The sequence below is a fragment of the Agelaius tricolor genome, unplaced genomic scaffold, assembly GCF_023055355.1.
Source record: "Agelaius tricolor isolate 1412-34295 unplaced genomic scaffold, bAgeTri1.0.p SCAF_2, whole genome shotgun sequence".
NCBI classification, from domain to species: Eukaryota; Metazoa; Chordata; class Aves; order Passeriformes; family Icteridae; genus Agelaius; species Agelaius tricolor.
The window spans coordinates 85,125,567-85,146,255 of record NW_027269262.1 but is presented as its reverse complement, the minus strand read 5'-3'; the positions used below and the strand labels follow the sequence as shown (position 1 = coordinate 85,146,255).

At 44.4% G+C, this 20,689-nt stretch overlaps 2 protein-coding genes across 2 annotated transcripts in view; both read right to left on the bottom strand.

Moving 5' to 3' along the window:
- Positions 1 to 1,212: 1,212 nt before the first annotated feature.
- TRIB1 (tribbles pseudokinase 1) lies at positions 1,213 to 15,681 on the bottom strand. Its single transcript, XM_071421787.1, has 3 exons — positions 6,161 to 15,681; positions 5,509 to 5,801; positions 1,213 to 3,485 (listed from the first exon to the last, which is right to left on the bottom strand). Exons 1-3 carry the CDS (start codon positions 6,464 to 6,466, stop codon positions 3,017 to 3,019), a joined length of 1,068 nt encoding a protein of 355 aa, XP_071277888.1. The 5' UTR covers positions 6,467 to 15,681; the 3' UTR covers positions 1,213 to 3,016.
- Positions 15,682 to 15,822: 141 nt separating this feature from the next.
- The window catches only part of NSMCE2 (NSE2 (MMS21) homolog, SMC5-SMC6 complex SUMO ligase), a 128,267-nt gene continuing 123,400 nt past the window's right edge, over positions 15,823 to 20,689 (bottom strand). The window contains exons 5-7 of the mRNA XM_071421788.1: positions 19,851 to 19,936; positions 19,413 to 19,519; positions 15,823 to 16,243 (exon numbers count right to left, since the gene is read on the bottom strand). Of these exons, the coding sequence (XP_071277889.1) occupies positions 16,123 to 16,243; positions 19,413 to 19,519; positions 19,851 to 19,936 (314 nt within the window). The 3' untranslated portion in view covers positions 15,823 to 16,122. The remainder of the gene's footprint in view (positions 16,244 to 19,412; positions 19,520 to 19,850; positions 19,937 to 20,689) is intronic.

Sequence of the window (20,689 nt, the reverse complement as noted above, 5' to 3'; positions counted from 1 at the left end):
ACTTAAATACGAACCTCCTGCAGCTGTTTTGAAAGGATGCATCAGGGCTCCTGTCCAAGCCTGAAAGCATGGTAGGGCAGGGGGTAATTTAATCAGCCAGGCTATGCAGTGTGCATATTTTTACAAGTCTTGCAAGAATGACATCAGTAAAGTAACTTGAGATATTTTGGTGTCTGACATTCACTCAGCAAGTGCTAAGAAAATATGCTTACTGCACAGATCACTGGCTTCACAGAGTGGGAGTCAAGGTAACTCATGAGAGTCTGCACACTTTCCTTTATCACTGACCAGGTCCCTATTCCCTCCTTTTCACTTTCCACTTCCCTTCTAAAAGTAAAAGCTGTTTTTAAAGTTGCTCCTGCTCAAGGAGCTGCCTAGAAGCAGTTGCTCCACTAAAGAGATTTCAAGCAAAAGGACAAAGTTAAACATGAGGCAAAGTATAAATAAAAATCAAGACTCTCTTCCTCCTCCTTTCCACTTGTGAGCGATGATCTCACCGCTCCGGGTGGATTGCAAGGGTGGCTTGATCTCTTTCAGGAAAGCACATTCTCTAACCTTGATACTGCAGCTATTTATACTTCTCTCATCTCACCACAAAGAAAAGCAGCTCTAATAATCCTTCCCTTCGTTTTAATGAGAGCACCGTGCTGCCTCCCAGCAGCAGGGTCAAGCCTCTGCCCACGAGCTCTAGCTCCCTGTAACACCAATGCTCTTGGTTACTGCCTCTCCTTCTGGCTGCTCACTTTTAGACATCTGAGATCGGATTTTCCACTGGCTGAAGCATCACATTGCCAGGCACACAGGTGCAGGATGACAGCCCTGCTGTGCCACAGCATCTTCTGCTCACAGGGCACAGAAGGAAACAAATGCATGGGCTGAAAGGCAAGAGGGTTTCTAAAATTCAGAGGCAGATTTCTAAAACTCCTCTCTCCCTTGTTTATCAGAGGAGTAGGACATCCCATTTCACATAATCCCGGGGACATCCCAAGCCTTTTCCACCTCACAAGAGGCAGGATCCATCCCCTGTCCCCACTCTCCCTGGGAATTCAATCCCAGGCTGAGTTGAGGGAGTTCAGGCTAAGGCATGATGGAGTGCATATCCAGACCATAGAGGAGCTGATAGTCTCTGAGGCCAAACCCCATTTTTTCAGATTAAACTAGACACACTGAGCTGCATTCCTCTTGAGACACCATAAAAATTGGGGACAAACATTATGAAACCAAGTTTATTAAAACTTTCTACAAGTCAGACTTTTATCATCCAGGTTTCCACAGACATATACATATGTACAAATTGGACATAGTGTTTTTAGCTTTTCTGGCAGAATTTTCTACCAATATATACAAATGTACTGTTTTTCATAGAAGGGTTAAACTGTATCACAGATACAAATGTCAAGCAATCATGAGAGGTTTAGTGCAACGGAGAGCTGGAGCGCTCTGCTCTTAATGCTCATGATTCTGTCAAGTTAGTATTGCCAACAATAATTCACATTAAACTGCTCTTCGACACCTCTTATTAAGACAAAGTACAACAAAACAAGAAAACAAAACCCCAAACAGTAAGGTATGTACAAAGTACACAGTCCATGAGGTATACATGGTATTCTTGCAACACGTGTTGGGACTGCAGCTTGCCAGGGTTAACCCTTAAAATGACTTCACTGGAACTGGGTGGTGTTGGGAACATGCATCACCCACCTCATGGCCATTTTAGAAGCCACACTCTTGCCTAAGGTGAATGGACATCTCTGCATAAACCACTGGACACATGTGAAACTAAGCAGAAATCTTAGGCAGGACTAAGCTTTACTTACCCCCAACCCAGGAAGCTCATGATTCAGATATATTCATTATTCACACATATTGGAAAGACTATGAATAATCATGCAAAATAAAAACAAAAAAACCCCAAAATTTTAAAAATTAAAAAAAAAAAAAAGGAAAAAAAAAAGGCGGGGGAGGCTGGAGGCAAACAGCATACCTGAATAATCAGCTTAGGGTGTACAGAGACTTTACTCTTAAGACTAACTTTTTGTGGGGGTGGAGAGGGAAAGAGGAGGTGATGTGGTATTTTTAAGAGTTAAGCCGGTTGAAAAACATGGCCATGTTTACAGGTACTGTACAAGACACCCCTTATCCTTTCCAGGGGAAGGTGCCCCAGCCGATAGTGTTACGGTTTGGTAAACGGATACGTTTTGGCACTCGGAGCTAACGAGACCTGCTACTTGACAAGCTCGCTGGGGGCATAAAGTTATATAGGCTACACCGTGGTAACACGAGGCTTAAGTCTATTTAAAACGCTTTCCTGGACAGCGAATGGAATCAGAAGGGATCCAGCTGGGAGATCCACTGGTTTCTGCTTCAGAAAGAGCCACAGCAGTGATTTGTCTCACGGGTGGATGTAGGAGCTTCACACCTCTGAAAGCAGGATCAGCTGGAGGAGCAGCAGCGAGCAGAGAGCTGGCCATGGTGGGTGAAGACCTCCTTCCCTCGCTATCGTGTCCTTACAGTCAGAGAGCTGCTTCGTGGGCTGGCTGCTGGGGCACACCAAGGCGATTCCCCTTTTAACCATTTCTGTCAGATTTGTTCAGGCAGAGGTGCGCCACGTGCCCCTCTGCCCCTACACATTGTGGCCAGGGCTCCACACCTCTGCAGCCGCTGCAGGAAAGCAGAAGGAGCTGCCTTTCCATCCCACACCTTGCCAGACATAAGACTCTGCAGCCAAGATGTGACCAGTTACACCGGAGGAGGATGCGGGAGGCAGAAGAGCCAGAGAGTTCTCACAAGGCTGCACAAGTCCTCCAGGGCTAGTGGGACCGACCAGCAGAGCGAGAGGATGGAACTCTGAGTACACTTAGGGAGTGGAGACCTCCAGGGTGGCATTCATTTAGACAAGGTCACTTTTCTGACCATACTGGCACTTTAAGATGCTGTTGAGTTTGCAGAAGTGGGAAAATGAAACCCTACAAAGATGCTGGAGGTAAGAACCGACGAGGTTTTTGAGATTTCGGGGTTAGCAGAAGAAGGAACTAATATCATCACTGTCTCCATGATACTCTGGGACAATCTGATCTGAAGCTCCCGTCTCCTGGTCTGTATATCCAGGCTCCAAGACTGCCTCAAACCAAGGGTGAAGCAAGATCTCTGGAGCAGTGAGTCTTTCGGAAGGCTCCCGCCGCAGGAGGCTGCGGATGAGGCAGCGGGCTTTGGGGGAGACGTGGTCAGGAATACAGAACTGTCCGCGCCGGATTTTGGAAAACAGAGTGCTAGGGTCCGAGTCATGGAAGGGATAGCGTCCCACCAGCAGGGTATAAAGCATCACTCCCAAACTCCACACATCGGCCGATTTTCCAGAGTAAGTCCCCGTTGTGTTTAGGATCTCAGGGCTGACGTACGCCGGGCAGCCGTGCTTGTCTGACAGTGCATCGTCTTCACCTTTGATGATGTGTGTGTCTTCCAGACTCTCCAGACGCAGCTGAGTCCTAGGGAGGGCAGGAGAGGAAGCCACATGTGAGAAATAGCAACAGTAGTCGTGAGCAAGCACAGCAAGCCCCTGCCATGGCCCCATTCTCTCTGGCATTGGCACTGAGAAAGGAAACACCTCAACTTGCAGCAGAGAAGTTGCCCAGACGCCCGGGAATGTGTAATAGAAGTGCTGCTGTGTGCATCGGGCAGGCATTCAGTGAAGCTCCTGTTTTTTTATTACCTGGAGATTTTAACAACACAGAGGACTCTTGAGGAACACCAAGTCTCTGCTACCCACGCAGGTTGCAGTGCCACTGCAGGGGGTTAATTGGTGACATGGCACTTTACAGCCACTGTGCGCCGTTCAGGCTTTGAGCAAACAGCATCCAGCTGTGCGATTCCACAAACCACAAAGCCCAGCTCCCCTCTGCACTGGTGAGGATCATTGCCTTCCCTCAGCTTTTTTTTTTTTTTTTTTCCATTTTAGTTCATAATTTATTCTTTTTGCCTTTTGGAGCGTATCTCCACACCCACCATCTCCAGGTGGAGATGGGTCCACCCCAACCTCCTATTTTGGAGGGTAAGGGGAGCTCCCGTCAGCAGGGAAGCCACCAGGCAGCCCTGGAAGGGCTCTGCACTGCCTGGCAGCCTGCAGGGGTGTAGATATGTTGGCTTCAGCCTGTCCTCAGCCTGACCTCGGCAAATACCCATTGGTTCTGCAAACGGAAAATATGACTCAACGAGAACCGTGGGCCCGGGATTGGCTGCGGGAGCCCTGAAACTGCACCTGTGCAGAGCCCGCGTCGCCTGCCATTGCTTAACCCTCTTCTTGCCAAATGTGATGCACATGACATCGCCTGTGCAACACGTTATTTCCAAATGAGCGAGACTGTGCGCAACGTAACATTTCAACAAATGTTTCATCTTCTTATGGGAGGGAAAAGCTGCAATAGTTTCCTTCAAAGGAATAGCTTTCTTTACGTGTCAACATACGGCTGTTTCAGAGGGGCAGTGCTGGTTAATTTTCTTATCAAATTCGTAATAGATATCCTGAAGAATCATTAGCCCAGTTCAACAAAACAAACAAAATCCCTTTTTCTTTTGCATCAGTAGTATCACCTTACATTTTTATGATATTAAGCACAACTCCATTACAGCTTTTACTTAGTTTTTTAACATTCCTTGGGATAAGCAGCTAGTCAAGAGTCAGTTTTGCTGTATTTCTGACTCTGCCACGTGTGGTGAAGCACTGCAAGAGCAGCAAACACTCCAGGGGAATACTGAATTATTTCCCTAATCTAAATTTAACAACTAGATTCTGTGATCTCTTCTATGAACCTAGGCTTTAGGCTAAGTTTTAGTAAAGTGATTTTCTTTGATGCAGGATTCCCAAAGCATTATTTAACCACATCCCACCTTCCCTCCTGTGCGTGCCCACGATCCACGGGCAAGGGGGGCATGCGAAGCACAGCAGTAGAGGGGGGATAAAAGCCTCGAAGGGTTCAGCAGCATCACTTTCATCAGCAGAGTGGTTCAGCAAGGAGACCCTACCCAAGTGCTGGGGCTCCACCGTGGGTCAGAAGGCAACTCTCCCGAGGAGGGACCAGAGCTCCAGCTCCTCGCATCTCCTGCTCCCCCAGCTGGGCTGCTTCCTCCCGCCGGTACAACACCTCAGCATCTCCCCTCTCCCTCTCTGCTTTTTATTCATTTGACACTGAATGAGTGGCACACATGACATCTTCTGGCGCTAACGAGCATCTGAGCTATCATCCCTTTGTCTGCCAGCGGGTTTCACTGAACTTCTGCTGAATGAGAGGAAGCTCCCGGCGAGCTTCCTCCCTTTCATCAGTCAAGATCTAAGAGGGAGTGCGCCCCGGTTAGATCCGTGACCTACTACACACACGTGATGAGGACCTACTCGGATTGCTCGCAGGTGATGCCCGGCTGACGGGGCTGTTTCCACTCCCTGGCACGCTTTTTGTGTCTCTGGATGTGGCGTTCCTCCCTCCCCACTCACCCCAGGGCTGGCTGCTGACTTACCTCTCTTCATTAGAGAAGACAAATTTCCTGAGCTTGAGGTCACCAAGTACGATGGCTGACTGGTGGCAGTGAGCTACAGCGGAGACGATCTGCTTGAACAGCCGGGCAGCCTCCTCTTCCCTCAGCCTCTTGCAGCTCCTCACGTAGGAGTGCATGTCCCCAAAGTCCTTTTCAAAGAACACATAGGCCTTGGTGTCCCCGAGAATGACTTCGACAACCCCGGTGATGTTTCTGTGTGACGGCAGCTGAATGTAAGGTCGGATCTTGTCCTGGTAGTGTTTGAGGGGGAACACCTGTATAGAGGAAATTAAACCCAAATTCATTCTCAAGGGCGTTGAAAGCTGCAGCTCGCGTAGCAACTCTCCCCAAACAATGACGAGAGAGCTGGAGGGGAGCCAGGGCTCGGCAAGACCGACAGGAGCGGCTACCGAGACCCTTCCTGTTCGTTGTATATTGAAAGGCTGGGGGGGAAACTAAAATAAACCACTATTCCCACAGCCTCTGGGGGGAAGGCGCTTCGAGGTAAGCCGGAGTCCCGGCTCACTCGCAGGGCGTACAAACGCCGCCGGGGGCTGGCCGGGCGTTCCCAGCCGTGGAGCACCGGGAGGATGTTCGGCAGGACCCGCTCCCCACCCGCGCGGCTCCCGCTCACCTTGCAGCGCAGCTCCCGGCCCGAGCTGACGCTCAGCGCCCGGGACACCTGCTCCCGCTCGGCCAGCGGCAGCAGCAGGTACGAGGCGATCAGGCTGGGACCCGCCGCGCCGCCGCCGCCGGCGGGAGAAGCGGGGGCACACGGCGAGCCGGGAGCGCTCAGGCAGTCCGGGGGGCCGCATTCGGCGAGCCGAGGGCACTTGGCGGCCGGCGCTTCCTCGGCGGGGCCGTCGTGCAGGGGCTGGAGGCGCTTGGCCGGGGCGCTGCGGCAGCGGGCGGCCGGCAGCAGGGACGCGGGGCGGCTCATGGGGGGAGCGGAGCGGGCGCGGAGCTACAGGCGGGCGCTGCGCGCTGGGCGCATCCCTTCGCTCTCCCCGCCGAAACCTCGGGCCGTGTCCACCATCTGCTGCCGAGTCCGCGCTAAAGTAGTTAGAGGCTTTAAAAAAAAAAAATTAAAAAAAAAAAAGGTGATTCTCCTCCTCCTCCCGGCCCTGACGCACGGGGAAATGGGAGGAGGGAGGCTGGGACACGCCTGCTCCGCTCCGCCCGCTGCTCTCCGCGCCCCGGGCCCGCCGTGCAGCCGGGCGGGGCGGCGGCGGAGTCGCTGCGGGACTTGAAGGGGCCGGGCGGGGCGGCGGGGACCCCCCCCCCCCCGACCTTAAATAATTGTGTCGAGAAAGCGAGGCCACCTTCCTTTCCAGGATCTTCTTGTTCATACAATTGCAGATTCCCAGCCCCAGTCGTTACTTTTCACTAATCCTAAATAACTAAATAACTAAATCCCTCACCCCAAGGTTTGCATCACAGCGCTGTTGAGTGAGCATAAGCGTTTACTCATACGCGTAGACGTAACGTGCACCATCAGAAATACTTGGCACTGGGTGTTTCCCATGTTAAAACTATATCTGCTGTCCGAAAAAGGAATAGCTCGGAGAGCCAGGCAGCAGCCAGCAGCTGCAGTGACCTGCGAGGAGCAGACTGAGAGGAGCTCCACACAGCTCAACAGCATGGCTTTAAAGGAGTTGTAAATAGACTTACAGCCGGTACTGGTAGTAAATGGAAAAGGAAAAAAAAAAAAAAGAGACAAAACCAGACAACAGATCATCCCTGGGATAAAAAAGCAGACAGCTTTAGTTTTTACAAGAATGCTTCAGAAGAAAACTCTAGTTTTCTGTTTATATATATGCAAATTTTCTGTAATTTAGCGCTGAAGCTTCCCTAATATTAACACAGGGACCCTGCATTTTGTTATTCAGTAGGATCAACTCCTCCTCTGTTTTGGTTTCCCCAACCCGGGTCTGTACAAGAGGCAGAGAGGGCTGAGTGAGGATGGGTCACCCAGCTCTGAAGCCTGTGATGCCACGTGTGCAGGTATTTGCTCAGATTCCTGATAGATAACTGCACAGCAAACTCATGCATGCCTTCAGCTACTTCTAGTGTATTTTAAGAAACACATGAAACTCTTGTGTGGGATGACTCATAGCATAGCAGTCCCATTAATGCATTTAAACATAAAACGCATATGCCATAAAGGGATATCCCAGGGCCTGCATTTCTTTCTTTTTTTTTTTTTTTCCCTCAGAAATAAAATTCCGTTAATGCCTGCAGATTGTTTCTGAGTGATTCACCACAACTCTCAAAGCACACTATTTTATTTGGTTCCTCTCATAGGTAAAACACATGCAAGTATCTATCAGACCTTTTGTTTTACTTTTCCCTTCCTGGAAGTTTAATGATTGGAATGCTGCTGCTGCTGGGTGAATTTAGCTGGTAGGATGCCACATGTGTGGGCTGCTTCCTACATCTGAGACAGCACAAGGTGCAGGGCAGGGGGGAAGGGTATCAGTACCTTTGGCGACAGGGGAAGGGTGCAGACAAAAACAAAAGAGCAATGGACCTGCATAAAGGTTCTCATGGGCATTAGTAGTGTGTACTGGTGTCCCCTGTAGCTCTCTCAGAACTGAGATGCAATGTGAGCAGGAATGAAGGTGTCAGTGTTCCCACCCTCACAAAGATCCCCCCTCTCAGCTCCTGTGTCAGATCACTGTCCCTGCTGAGGAGAAGGGCCACACGGAGGATCTGCTCCATACATTGTTGGAAGCTGCATCCTTCATCTGCCCAGCCTCCCATCCATCTAAAACCTCTAGCTCCACACCATGGGGACACAGTGGCACCTGAGCACAGTGCTTGGTTTGAGCTACTGCAGCCAAACGGGGGATGGCACCCACTGGTGCTGAGGAAGGGAAAAAAACACCTCTTGTCATCCTGGCTCCCCCAAAAACCACCTGGCATGTGAGGAGAGCAGAGGAACACACAGCATTGTACTTCACAGTCCTGCCACATTCTCCTGGTGCCTGGGCAGCCTTTCCTCACAGGGATTCCAGCAATTTCATGCTCTGTATGTCTGTCTCTGCTAACTGGAGCCCTAAAACTGGGTGTGCAGTCTCCAAAGGCCAGGAAAAGATAACCCCTGGGGCATTCATCCCAGAAGCACTGGTGGGTGCCCTCTTCTAGCTGACTGTATATACTGAACTATAGTTGACTGTCTACATGTGACTGAGACAAACCAAAGCTTAAATCTCCCAGGTCTTTGAAAAATGGGTGAAGTTCTTGACAGAAGGAAACCTTTGTTGCTTCTTTAAAATGCCTGGCATGCTTTCAGTACTCAAAACCTTAATGCCATGGCTTAACATATAGTAGCATTTATTACTCAAATTAGTATTATGTTTTGGGTACAGAATATAGGAAAAGGTCCACATCCAGACTCCCCTCCATCCCCACCAAATTCCTTTCAAGATGCAGAGCAGAGAAGTGATTCCCACTTTGGCTTTTCTGTTTTTTCTAATTTTGGCCAACGCCCAAAATAAAAATATAAAAAATAAAAAGAAGAGATGCCAAGGATATTGTCTGATGACCTACCTGCATGGCATGTTCTTTTGCTCTTTCTCAAAGGGCTGAAACTTGTCCTCCTTACCCATCTCTGCCAGTGCTTGCATGCAGCCCTGGTGTGGTAAGGAACCAGTGCTGAGAACAGGAGGAATTCCAGGAAGAGATTTGTGAAAAACTGTTGCAACATTTCAGTATTATAAGATTTTTGCAGAAAATGGAGCTACCACACTTGACACAGCAGCCTTGTGTTTGTTGCCATCACACCACTGGCTTTTAAGCATGCAGGCTTATCTCCTGCACTAGTCTCCTCCTGAAATCAAAAGCCATCTTTTGGGGTCTTCCTTCTATTCCCTGTGTAAACCTTCATCATTCCATCTCCCCCTTCCCAAAAAAAGACTTTTCAGGCTCTACCTGCTTAGCATGTATGATGAATCCTGTCATAGTAATTCCCAGTTTTTCCTGTGGTGAATTTGAGCCTGAATGGCTTTACAGCTCTTCAAAATGAACCAGGGCAATGTTACACATCTCCAGTGAACAGCACTGAAAATCATTGTGGAGCACACATCAGTGCACAATTATAGACCTAATGCTGGGATAAAACATTTTGACTCTGTGGATAAGTCCTGCTATCCAAGTGCCAGAAAAAATAAACTGCTGTGAGCCAGCAGAATAGAACAGGAACCAACACTCAGATGTTCCAAAGGGACTTGGTACCTGTGAGGTGGGCAGGGATGACCTTTGGAAGTAGAGTTCAGTAGGCTTCATGCTTGGCAAAGGATAACAGTGTGCAACAGGCACCTTCCCAACACTACTAAAGTCTGAGGAGCTCTCAGTCAAAGGACATTGCAAAATCGTTACAAAAAGTAGATCCTGCCTTGGAAAAGGCCAGTCAAAGCAAGCAGGACTGCTGGCTGTCTCCTCACTTCTGGAGTCCCAACTGCTAGGCAAGGATCTGGGACTGCAGCAGAAAAAAGAGCCTATGGGATGTGTATCACGGAATGGGCACGTCCTAGCAGAGGGAGGGGTCTTATCCAGCACAGATTTGCCAGAACTATGACAAGGTGAATATTGCTCTTGATATATTTTTTCTCTTTTTTGAAACAGACAAGCAGCTTAGTGCATCTGTGAGATGAAGACTGAAAAATCCAGAATTCCTGGTGCTCAGGCATTGATCCTCCCATTCCTCTTATTTTATTTTAGGGAATTTTTGTTACATGGTTTTCAAGCATCTACCTGCCTTGCCCTCAGCCAGTGCTTACACTCACCTGAGCAGCTGCTTTTCCTTAGATGCTCACAAAATTATCACTGTTGCTCCAGTTCTCTGACCCTTTATCTCTATAACTAGAGCAGCCAGAGGCAATGAGAATTGTGTAACCATCTCCCCACTTCCCAAGTGCTTGGGACAGGTCTGGTAACTTTGACAGTATGTCTCATGGGACACACAGAATAAATCTCTATTAGATTAGGGCACTTATAAATAAACTGGCTGCTTGTCACAGAAAAAAATGAAAAGGTCCTTATTTTAGTTACTGGATGACAGAGGCAAGGAACACAAATATTTTGGCTAATATTAAACTATTGGTAATCGATGAAAAATCAGTATCTTTATTTTAAAAGTTATCTCAAACCATGTAATGAAAATTAAACTACTGCCAGATTGAAAGCCAACAATTTAAAACCAGCATGTCATCTATAATCTAATGGTGTACAGAATTACCCTGCACAGATGGGGCTCAAAGAGTAGTCGTATGGCCAGGTGATAAAGAACTGAAAGTGATGTTTTTTATAGCAGAGCAGCATCTGTGATAACCCACAGCCATCCTCAGACACTGTGGAACTTGGCGGCAGATTCACCGCTGAGATATAAAACACATGATGAGCACGTAGTGACATCAAAAGCAGTGCAGTGTAATGGTGTTCAGATGTCTCCCCTCAAGCCCACACAAAAGCTGCTCTCAGGGCTGCTGTAGCTCAGAACTCTCAATGATTCCCTTTTGATAAGCCTGTTGTTAACAAATCCAAGGAGTCTTATGAGCAGCACCTCCTGACTTTGTTCCTTTGCTAACTGGAGAGCATGAAGGCTTCTTCTGTTGCCTGGAAGACGTGTGAAGGTTCAGGTTTTAGACCTCAAATCCTGTTTTTACTTCAGAAGTCGATTGCACAAGCGGACAGTGAATGAGTGTCTCCGTTTCCCTTGCGGTCAGAGAAGATCCTATTCATACTGAGTTTACAAGCAAACACTTCCTTTGGTAAGCTTCCCATGCAATTCAATTCATGTGCGTGCTTTCGGGCTCTGTCTTTGGGTCTGGACTAACATCAGAACAAGCAAGAGAGGCAGGCTCTCTTCTCAGCCCACCACAGCCTTTTCTGCAGTGCTTTGAAATGATGAAACACACAGTGTTTTCTGCATACTGCTGCAGTCCTGTCAAGTCACTGCGATTATTCACGCATCAAGAGGCTAAGCACACACATGGGTATCTACTGGATGATGTACACCCATTCCAGAATTTTACTTGCTTAACAATCAATCTAATGTTTTTGCTCTTTATAGTTACTGGCTGGGAGCCTAGAATCTGCTGGCACCTACACACAGGATTCTCCTCTGAGCATTCTGTGACCACGTCAGGTGTTTGAAATATTATGTATTAACAATAAGTACTTTATGACCAGCAAAAAAATTATTATTTATGGATGACCTGGAATTTGCCATCAGTACCTGTAGTGAGGAGCCATCAGCTTAAGGCTTTGACTGTACTAACAGAAAGAAAGACCTGTCCTTGGGATATTCTTACATTTTCCATTCCAGGAAGCCCTTTTCTAAGTGCATCTTCTTCACTGTATAATAAAGCACTATCCATTAGGCAAATGTTTAGTTAATGGACACAGCAGGATCCATATATGAAGATTTTTAGGGAAGATTCACTTGAAATGGCAATGAAACTTAATAAAGTTGCACAGTGAATTCTAAGCTAGAGATTCTGGCCACAATACTGGAGCTATTCTTGAGAAAAATGTCATGAGGTACTTGTGACCACAGGTAGGTAAGACCTTTGTCATCAGCCACTCATGAGGAAACATGAGTATCCAAGAGGACATTGTCTAAAATAAGGCAGTGTGTTGGCCTTGGCTGTTGAGTCATCAGTATCACTTCCTGCAGCCCCTGCTTTTGCTCCAGGTATTTCTCAAGGGAGCACTGACTTAGTCTTTTTGATTCTTCTAGAATGAATAAGATCACAGCTCCAGAGCAGTAATGATGAATATGTCCTTGATTCAGAGGAATGTGCACTCCTTTTAGCACAAGTGTGCTAAATCTTCCATGAGATGCCTGCCTGATTAGTTTTTATCTTTATATGGCTTCACTGATTTGAAAACTTCAGACTCTCTAGTTGTAAAATGGAAGAATCTGTTCAAGTGAGAGAGCAAGCTTAAGTGAGCAAGTGTTAATGGCTTGTGCCTCAGGGTACCACTGAAAGCTGTTGTATGTGGATCTCTCTTGCCTTTAATTCACTATTTGCCTAGACATTTCTTTAATCCTCCAAAATACTACATGGAACTTCTCTAGCAGAGACAGATTCTCTCCAGTTTTTAGTGACAGATCCTTCCCAGCTACCCTGAGGTTTGCTGCATTTGTAAAGCACACCTTATGGGAAAAAGAAAATAAAAAACAAACACCTGACCTCTGAATTTCTTTTTAAAAATATCATTGCAAAATTTCTGACGTCAGACAATGAGACACAAATTACCCTGTGAACTGTTAACATATGCCTGTTTACATATGATATCTTATAGCCAAAGCAGATTAAGATTTGAAGGTTTAACTGCTGTTGAGTTTCCACTATGTGAATCATACAGATCATACAGCTTATTCATCACAGGCACTTATTTTTATTCTTTAACTCTTTCAAGCTACTTCTTCCCAGAGTGGAGTTTAGGGGGAATGTGGGACACGTGGGAACAGAGAGATCACAACTGCACAACAAACCCTGAACTTTGCAAATGAAGGAGCAAAGAGCTGCCATTAACTGCAGCCACCCCAGTGAATCAGTAGTGGTTTGTATCTTGCACCAGGTGAGCTGACAAGCACAGAAGCCTTCCCCAGCTGCCACGGTCAGTCTGTCCTTCCACCTAGTTAAGAGCCAGCTGCAATGGATGCTGCAATGATGGCCAACCCTGGAATCTTTCAATTTAAGGAGGAAAATTACTTTAAGAACCAACAGGAGAGAACCGGCCATGACAAAATCAACAGGATAGCTCAAGTTCCAGGTTCAAAGAAAAAAAAATACCATTCAAGATACTAGGATTCCTTGGGTGCTATGATATAGTTTAAATTCAGAAATGCCAAACATTTTGGTGAAAACTTCATTGATTTTGGTAAACGCAGACAGTTTATTCTAGCACTTGAATCTGTGTGGTGTATCACTGATTCTAACGGGACTCAAGTAATCTCACCAGCAACACTGGCACAAGTGAACAAGTATCTGTCTTTTTCTGGATAACATGGCCGTATTTTAAAAGAGGCATCTCTGCTGATAAAAGAAAGAAACCTACCTCTATTTAAATACACATGCCTATTCACCTCAGATGTGATTGTTACTAAAGCTAGGCGGGCCAGTGCTGCCAAAAATCAGTCCATTTCTTTCAGGTGAAACCAAGAAAGATTTCAGAACTTCACTTGCTGTTCAGATTCTCTGATTCACTGACACTGCCTGGCTCAGGCTAGCAAAGGAGAGAAGGAAGATGATGTAGTTTGAAGCAGGAATATGAACATCCAAAAATACCTTTCCTCTTGGAGTGGCCATAAGTGACTGTTTGACTATTCGTTCTTTTCATTTAAAGTGTTGCTTCAGATTTGTTTGGTTTTTTTCTCCCAGCTGCATCATCTTAAGCAAGCAGTCCACCTTATTACCTGTGGATTAGCTAACAGAGGCTGAGTGCAGCACTGTGATGGGTCAAGCCTTTTTCATGCAGGACAACAAGGTGTAACCAAGGCAGCAATCTCCCTCACAGCATTAGTCACTGGAACATGAGGGCAATGAACCATATCAGGAACTGCAGCAATCCAAGGCTATACTGGTACAAATGCCACAGGTAGCAAACCAAACCTGCTGCCACCAGTTTGTTGGTAGGAATCTGGGTATAATTTACCATTTATAATGTTATGTGTTATTGGAAGGCACACTCAGACACCAACACAAGGTAAATTTGAGGTGCAGCACTTTTTTGTGGCCATGGAAAATGTATGTACATCTTTGCATGTGAAAACTTGGGAGGCTGATTGTCTCTAGGGATTGATTTAGGTCCAAGAGGACAATCTTAATGCACCTCTGCCAGAAACTGCAGAGCTTGTTTAACCAATGCAAGTTTCTGTTTCTGACTATTCTGCTTAGAAATGGTTCAAAAATAAATTTAGCCACAAACTTAAAGATGAAACAAAAAGGACATTCCCTCCCCCTTCCAGTTTTGTTTTTTTTTTTTTTTTGAAAAATGCTATTGTTAACATCCTCCCTTGTGGTATTTAACTGAAAAATGGTGACCCACCTTAAAAACTATAGGTTTGAGCCCTGAGGTATTTTAAAAGGGACCAGATTTTACACATAAAAATACAAACAGGTACATACTGCTCAACCACCCCCCAGTCCCTTTTTAGTTATTTCAGCTGGGATTCCATGGCAGAAGCACCCACGCTCACTGCAGAGTTGGGAAAGGATGGACCTTGGGGGTTAGACCACATAATGAAAATTAGCCAGCCAATTCCCATGAAGTGTTTTGAACACAAAAGCCCAGTACAAGTAATAATGGTTCAGTTCTCTTTTTCAGCTATGAAATCAGCTTGCAGATTAATATTCTTCAATTACAAAATAACAATTTTCAGTTTGAAGTGGTTTGTGCTCTTAAGTGCAATTGGGGTTAATAATGGTCTATGAAAGGAGAGCTGTTAGCAAACAGTAACCCAGAGTGAAAACCTTAGCACATGGGTACCTCAGCTACATTTTACATTAAATGTCAGATTGTAAATTCAGAAAAATTACATCTAGCCCACTAAGGATCCCAAAGCTCAAAGAAACCTGTATTTTCTGCTCACATATGCCAAGAGATAATTGTCATCTGACTGCCAAGGCAGCTTCTTTTACCTATGGCTATTTCTAACTCATGTATATATATGCCTCATCTGTCTGATGTGTTCAGATCAATTCAGGTAATAAATAGTGTCACAAAGTTTAAGTTCTTTTCTGGATCTGTGCCCAAAAGCATAGATATCTGAAGCTTATACAAAAAGATTAACTGTTTTTCGATCCAAGGCATATGGTTACAATATATTTGTACTATCTGAAATTTAGTTATTGGAATACCTCTGTAAATAATTGTAGTCTTCTAGCCTACAACATTAAGGTAAAGCCTTCTGGGACTCCCAAATGAAAAGAGCCTGTATTAAATGCTTCTGAATTTCAAAAGAAAAACCTAAGTCAGGGCAGAGAGTTCAAAATTATGAAAAACAAGGCCAAATCCTTAAAGCTGAGTGGTTGTTCTGTGGCCACAAACAAGGTATAAGTGTGCAACACTTTCTGCAAATTCATCTCCAAGGTTTGTGTTACAACATGGGCATGGTCCCAAGCACTGAAAATCCTTGGTGAAAGTGCCCTACTCCAACCATGCCCAGTAGTTACAGAGACAGTAACAGAACTACCTGCAACACAGAGCAAAGCACTCATTGTTACATGCTAGCAGGATCTGCATCGCTAATATGCTGAAGAAACTAGCACACTGAAAAGGAAGTTTAAATGCTGCAAAACATACTTTATTTACCAAATGCAAGCTTTTAGAAATTCAGGAAGGTAGAAAAAACCCAAACAAGTTTAACTGGAGTTCCTTATATTCCTAAGTTTAAAAAATGCTTTCAGTTACAGCAGAGACCTTCAACTTTGGCTATAAATAAAACATTTAACAATGATTTACCTATAAATGAAACACTTAACAAATAACAATGAGTTATACAACCTATTTAGAATCAGCAACTTATCTCACAAGACCTTTAATAACAAATTTAATTTTCTTTGTGGCAGTAGCATATCCAGCTCACGTGTCCTGGGTTGACCAGCTTTGTTTTTTCTGACTGTCAATCAGTCTTCTAAGTATATCATCTCGTACAAGATCTGATCCTTTTACATCAACATGGCTACAGCCCATTTTAGGGCATCTGTTAAAAAGAAAAGAGAGACTCTATTAAATTGGAAGAATTGTATTTTACAGATATGGGATTTGCATAACACCTGCTAGATTTATTTTTTTTTTCATTCTTTCTCTCAGTTCCTTGTTACCTCTTGTCCTCTTCACCACTTCTATGTGGAAAAAAATAAATCTATCTCAACTGGTGAGAATCATCAGCTAAAGGAAGGAAAGAAGGTGCACAGTGAGAAAAGGAGCCTTTCACCTGTATATCACTCTCTTGCTGCAAGCACACAAGCTGCCTTCATCAGCAATGATATCAGCACTGCATGGACACCCTTCTGTGTTGCTTTCTCTCTCTGCAGTCCTCTAAAACCGGCAGGTAGATACTGCTTACCTCACTAAACTGCAGTGGGGCAGTATAATCTTTACTGGCAGATAAGCAGGGAGATTATTTTCTAGGGAACCAAAAGGGAGTGAGTCTTGCCATGACTGACTGGTGAATCAGTGGACTATCTAGTTGGTGTAAAAATCAACCTGACTTTTTATGAGCTGTGAAAGCTCAGAAAGGAGAAATGGGGCCAAATTAACAGCCTCTAGATGATAATCAAATACAAAATGTCTTACAACTACTTGAAACAGCCAGATAAAGACAGCAGGGTAAAAGATATTCAGGGACCAAAGGTCATTTTCCTTCGGTGGCAGCCCAAACATACACAGATGGTATCTATAGTAAGAAGTAGCACTTTTCCTGAAATTTTTCCTCTCTTAGAGTAACATTTGTCTGAGGTGCTGAACTTATTTACACTCAGTGCTCATAACTTTTACTCCAGATTCGTCCACAGGTTACTGTGTTTGTCATAGATCAGTCATTTAATTGCTCTGTGCCTCAGTTTTCCCATTTATCACCTTAATACAGCAATAGCTTGCCAGATTAATGAATAACAAGTGCTCAGAAAGCTTCCCACATTTCCTGTAAGCATAAAGTATTAGTATGTCCTTCCAGGCAGTGGAAAATAGTGAGCAGAGCAAGAGACGTAAGAGTTGCCTCAAGGAGTGTGTGACAAGTCTGTCAGCACGGGCTGTGTGTACGTCAGCTGAAGGCTGGCAGGCAGGCACTGCACTGCCAAGGGCACTGAAGGCATCCTGTGGATTCCAACTGGGAAGTACTTGTGAGGAAACAGCCACTGTGTGTCTGCAGAGTGAGCAGCAGCTCCGATTCCAGAGCCAGGCTAGCGAGGATCCTGCCCTGCTCTGCCAGGACACCTGCTCCCACAGGAATATCCCTGGCAGGAGCACAGCCCAGCAGCCAGGCCATCAGACTGGCATTCTGAACAGGGAACTTGCTGCAATAGCTGGCCTGCTAAAACCCATCATCTTCCCACCACAGCAGATGATGGGTTTTCAAAGTAACTGCATTTTCATGAGAAAGTTTAAAATTACCGTAGGTTGGTCAGACTGGGCAGAGAAAACCAAGGAGTCCTTCTTAATTTAGTTACAGGGAAGCTGTGGCATTGCTCTGTGTGTGCTTTTCTAGCACTGGAATAACTGCTGTAAAAATGGTAAGGCTGCCAGCTAAAAGCTCAGGATTAAGAACTGCTAGTGTTCAGACTGCACAAATAATTTTGGTTTGAGGATAAGGTAGCTTTTAAAGCTGGGTGTTGTACAGTTGATATGATTTTTTAACTCCAGAGTTTCTCTAGTCTTCCATTTCTTAAAAGGTAAAATAAAATTCAGTCATGTGAGCCTATTTGTTTTTCAGCAAAGCTGAAACTTTTGATCCACTACAACAATTCCTCCTAAAATGACATTGTTCTGACGGATTTAACAACACAGAGAAATATTTAGATACGAACATCCTAAATTCAGTATCAGAGAAAGTATTCTTGTCATTGGGCTGTTAAGCACATGCTTTTTAGCCTCTCCCTATCCTCCAGAACACTCACTTTCCTCCAACTTGAGAGCTATTACCCAATTCCTGTTCATTTTTCCAGCTTCTGTCCACCCATGTTGCTGGTTTTGTTGTTATTCCCAGTTATTCCCATTGCAGATTTTTCCCTAGATTTTGTAACACAAGCAAGGTGCTTCCATCTAGTTCTTCAAGCTGTCTTGACACTGAGATAGTGGCTGAGCATCCCAACTGATGCTTGGTTTTATAGCAGTGCTTTCCTGTAACAGGGAAGGAGCATGGAATAAAAACTCCAGCTCCACCTTTGTAACCCTCATGGAGGACTGTGTAGAGCCTCACACAAATGCCAGAGCAACAGATGGAGGAAATAAGCTGCCTGTGGCATTATCTTCAGGGAAATCATGTTGCTGGTCCCCAACAGACCTTCCTAAGCAAATTGCACATTTATTAAGAAGTCCACAACTGGTAAGTTTCCATGAAATAATCAGCCCCAAAGCAGGAAGGTCTAACATAAATGGTATAAAAACAAAGGTGAAATCAATGATGAGATTATATGTCCTCTCAACTTGCTCCAAAAAGCATTAGTGTTCAAGCCTCTTCTTTTTCTACTTTTTTTTTCTGTTTTTTTCTTTAAATCATTATCATTTTCAAATTTATTGTGCAGATTTTGAGGTTTGAAAATTCATCTTTTACATCTTTTCATTCAAAAAAATATGTCCCATGTGGAAAAGTGACAGACTATTTTGGTGATATAAGGAAAGAATTATTTAACTGCATCATGGTAGGAACTGCACTGCACTATCTAATCTCATTCTTTAATTCTATCTAAAATGTTGTGGTTTAATATTTCTCACTTTAACAGTTGTTTTAATATTTCTCAGCTGTATTGGAATATAACTGCAAAAGAAGGTGCATGGAGGAAATTTTTTTTTCATTTACTTCAAGGCATGCTACATAACCAGTGGGAACAAATCAGCAACTAAATTTTAGGAAACTGAGGTCTCTCTTTGTTAGTCATGGCTATATGAAATCTCTTTACTTCTGTTGTGCAGCTACAAGTAGCTGTAACTTCCCCACACAATTCCTGAATATTTCCTTACACACTGTTTTCATTAAAAAGAAAAGCACCTTCACGTGTCTAGTTCTAATGAGGAGGCTGTGATTTGGGCAAATGCTGAAGTTTTACTTTCTGCAGCCTTTCCAATCCAAATACATTTCCTAGAACAAGTGGAGTAAAATTCCACTTACACAGCAGAGCAAATAGCCTTTCCACACATTCTTTTTAGCTTACCGGACTTTTTTCTTTTTCTGCTTCTGAGTCTGAATCATTTCTAGAATGGCATCTTCTTCATAAATATGTCCACAGACCTTGTTCCTCACTGGCCTCTTCATTGTCACCTGCAATCAGTAAGGATTGATTTAAAGGAACTGATAATGCCCATGAAAATGCTTCTTCTGAGATTTTATGTGAAACAGCAGAAGTGTGTTTGCCACTCATACATGGCATTCCAGTCACATACGGGATGAGGTCCTGCTTGGTACACTGCATTCCCACTTACATGGGTTTTCTTCCCAAGCTCTATTGCTCTTTTCTGAAAATGCTTAAAATTTATAATATTGTTGTTATATATAATGTTGTTTAATAGGTACTGCAGATTTGTAATACACAAACCAATGAAGAATATGAAATAACTACTTCTGTGTCAATTACTGTAGCAGTGATACATACCTGTGTAATGGGACAAATAAAGTTCATCTGACTCCGAGTCACAGCTAAATCTTCATCGATTTGTTCAATGGTGTCATTACCATGATCTTATTTATGAGAAAGTAGAATGGCAAAAAGAAAAAAAAGTTTCTTGTTTAATGTAGATTGCCAATATTTAAAATAAGCTAATAAAATCCAACATTTGCCAAGCACTGTCTCACAGTGATATCTAAAATACCACAGCATGTTTCTGCACCACTCCATGAACAAGACACTGCAAAAAATACTGTACTAGAATGTCTTTTAGAAAATGTGGATTTTTATATTGTAACCACTTTGCGTGTGTGTGTGTGTGTGCTGCATGTGTGTGGCTATTTACAGGCAATGCCAGAAAGAAAGGCTGGGAAGGAGAGCAGTCTGGCCTGAAGATATGCAAAACCTTTGGTATTCACTATTCAAGTTCACCAAAACCCAGTTACACACAGGTAGAGTCCCCAGAACCTAACAAAAGATGAGGTGGAGCAGATCTGGCAGTCCTACCCTCAATATCAGTTTGTATTTGAGTGTCATAAATGGGCTTGCTGTATAGCCTGTACATACTGTACGTACTTTAAAAGGAATTTGTACTGTTTATCATAATGTATCATTTACAAAGTGATGCTGTTGTTTTTTGATAAGACTATAATTAGTGAAAAACAAAAGCCAAAAAGTGTCACGGTCAACAGAAATATTATTGAAGTAACCTTAAAGAGGAGAGGCAGAATGAAATTTCTGACAATTCCCAGAAAACACCCAGTGGCACAATGCCAGGGGATAAAGGGCAGACAAATGAGAATAAATCCATCTAGAGCTGGAGGATC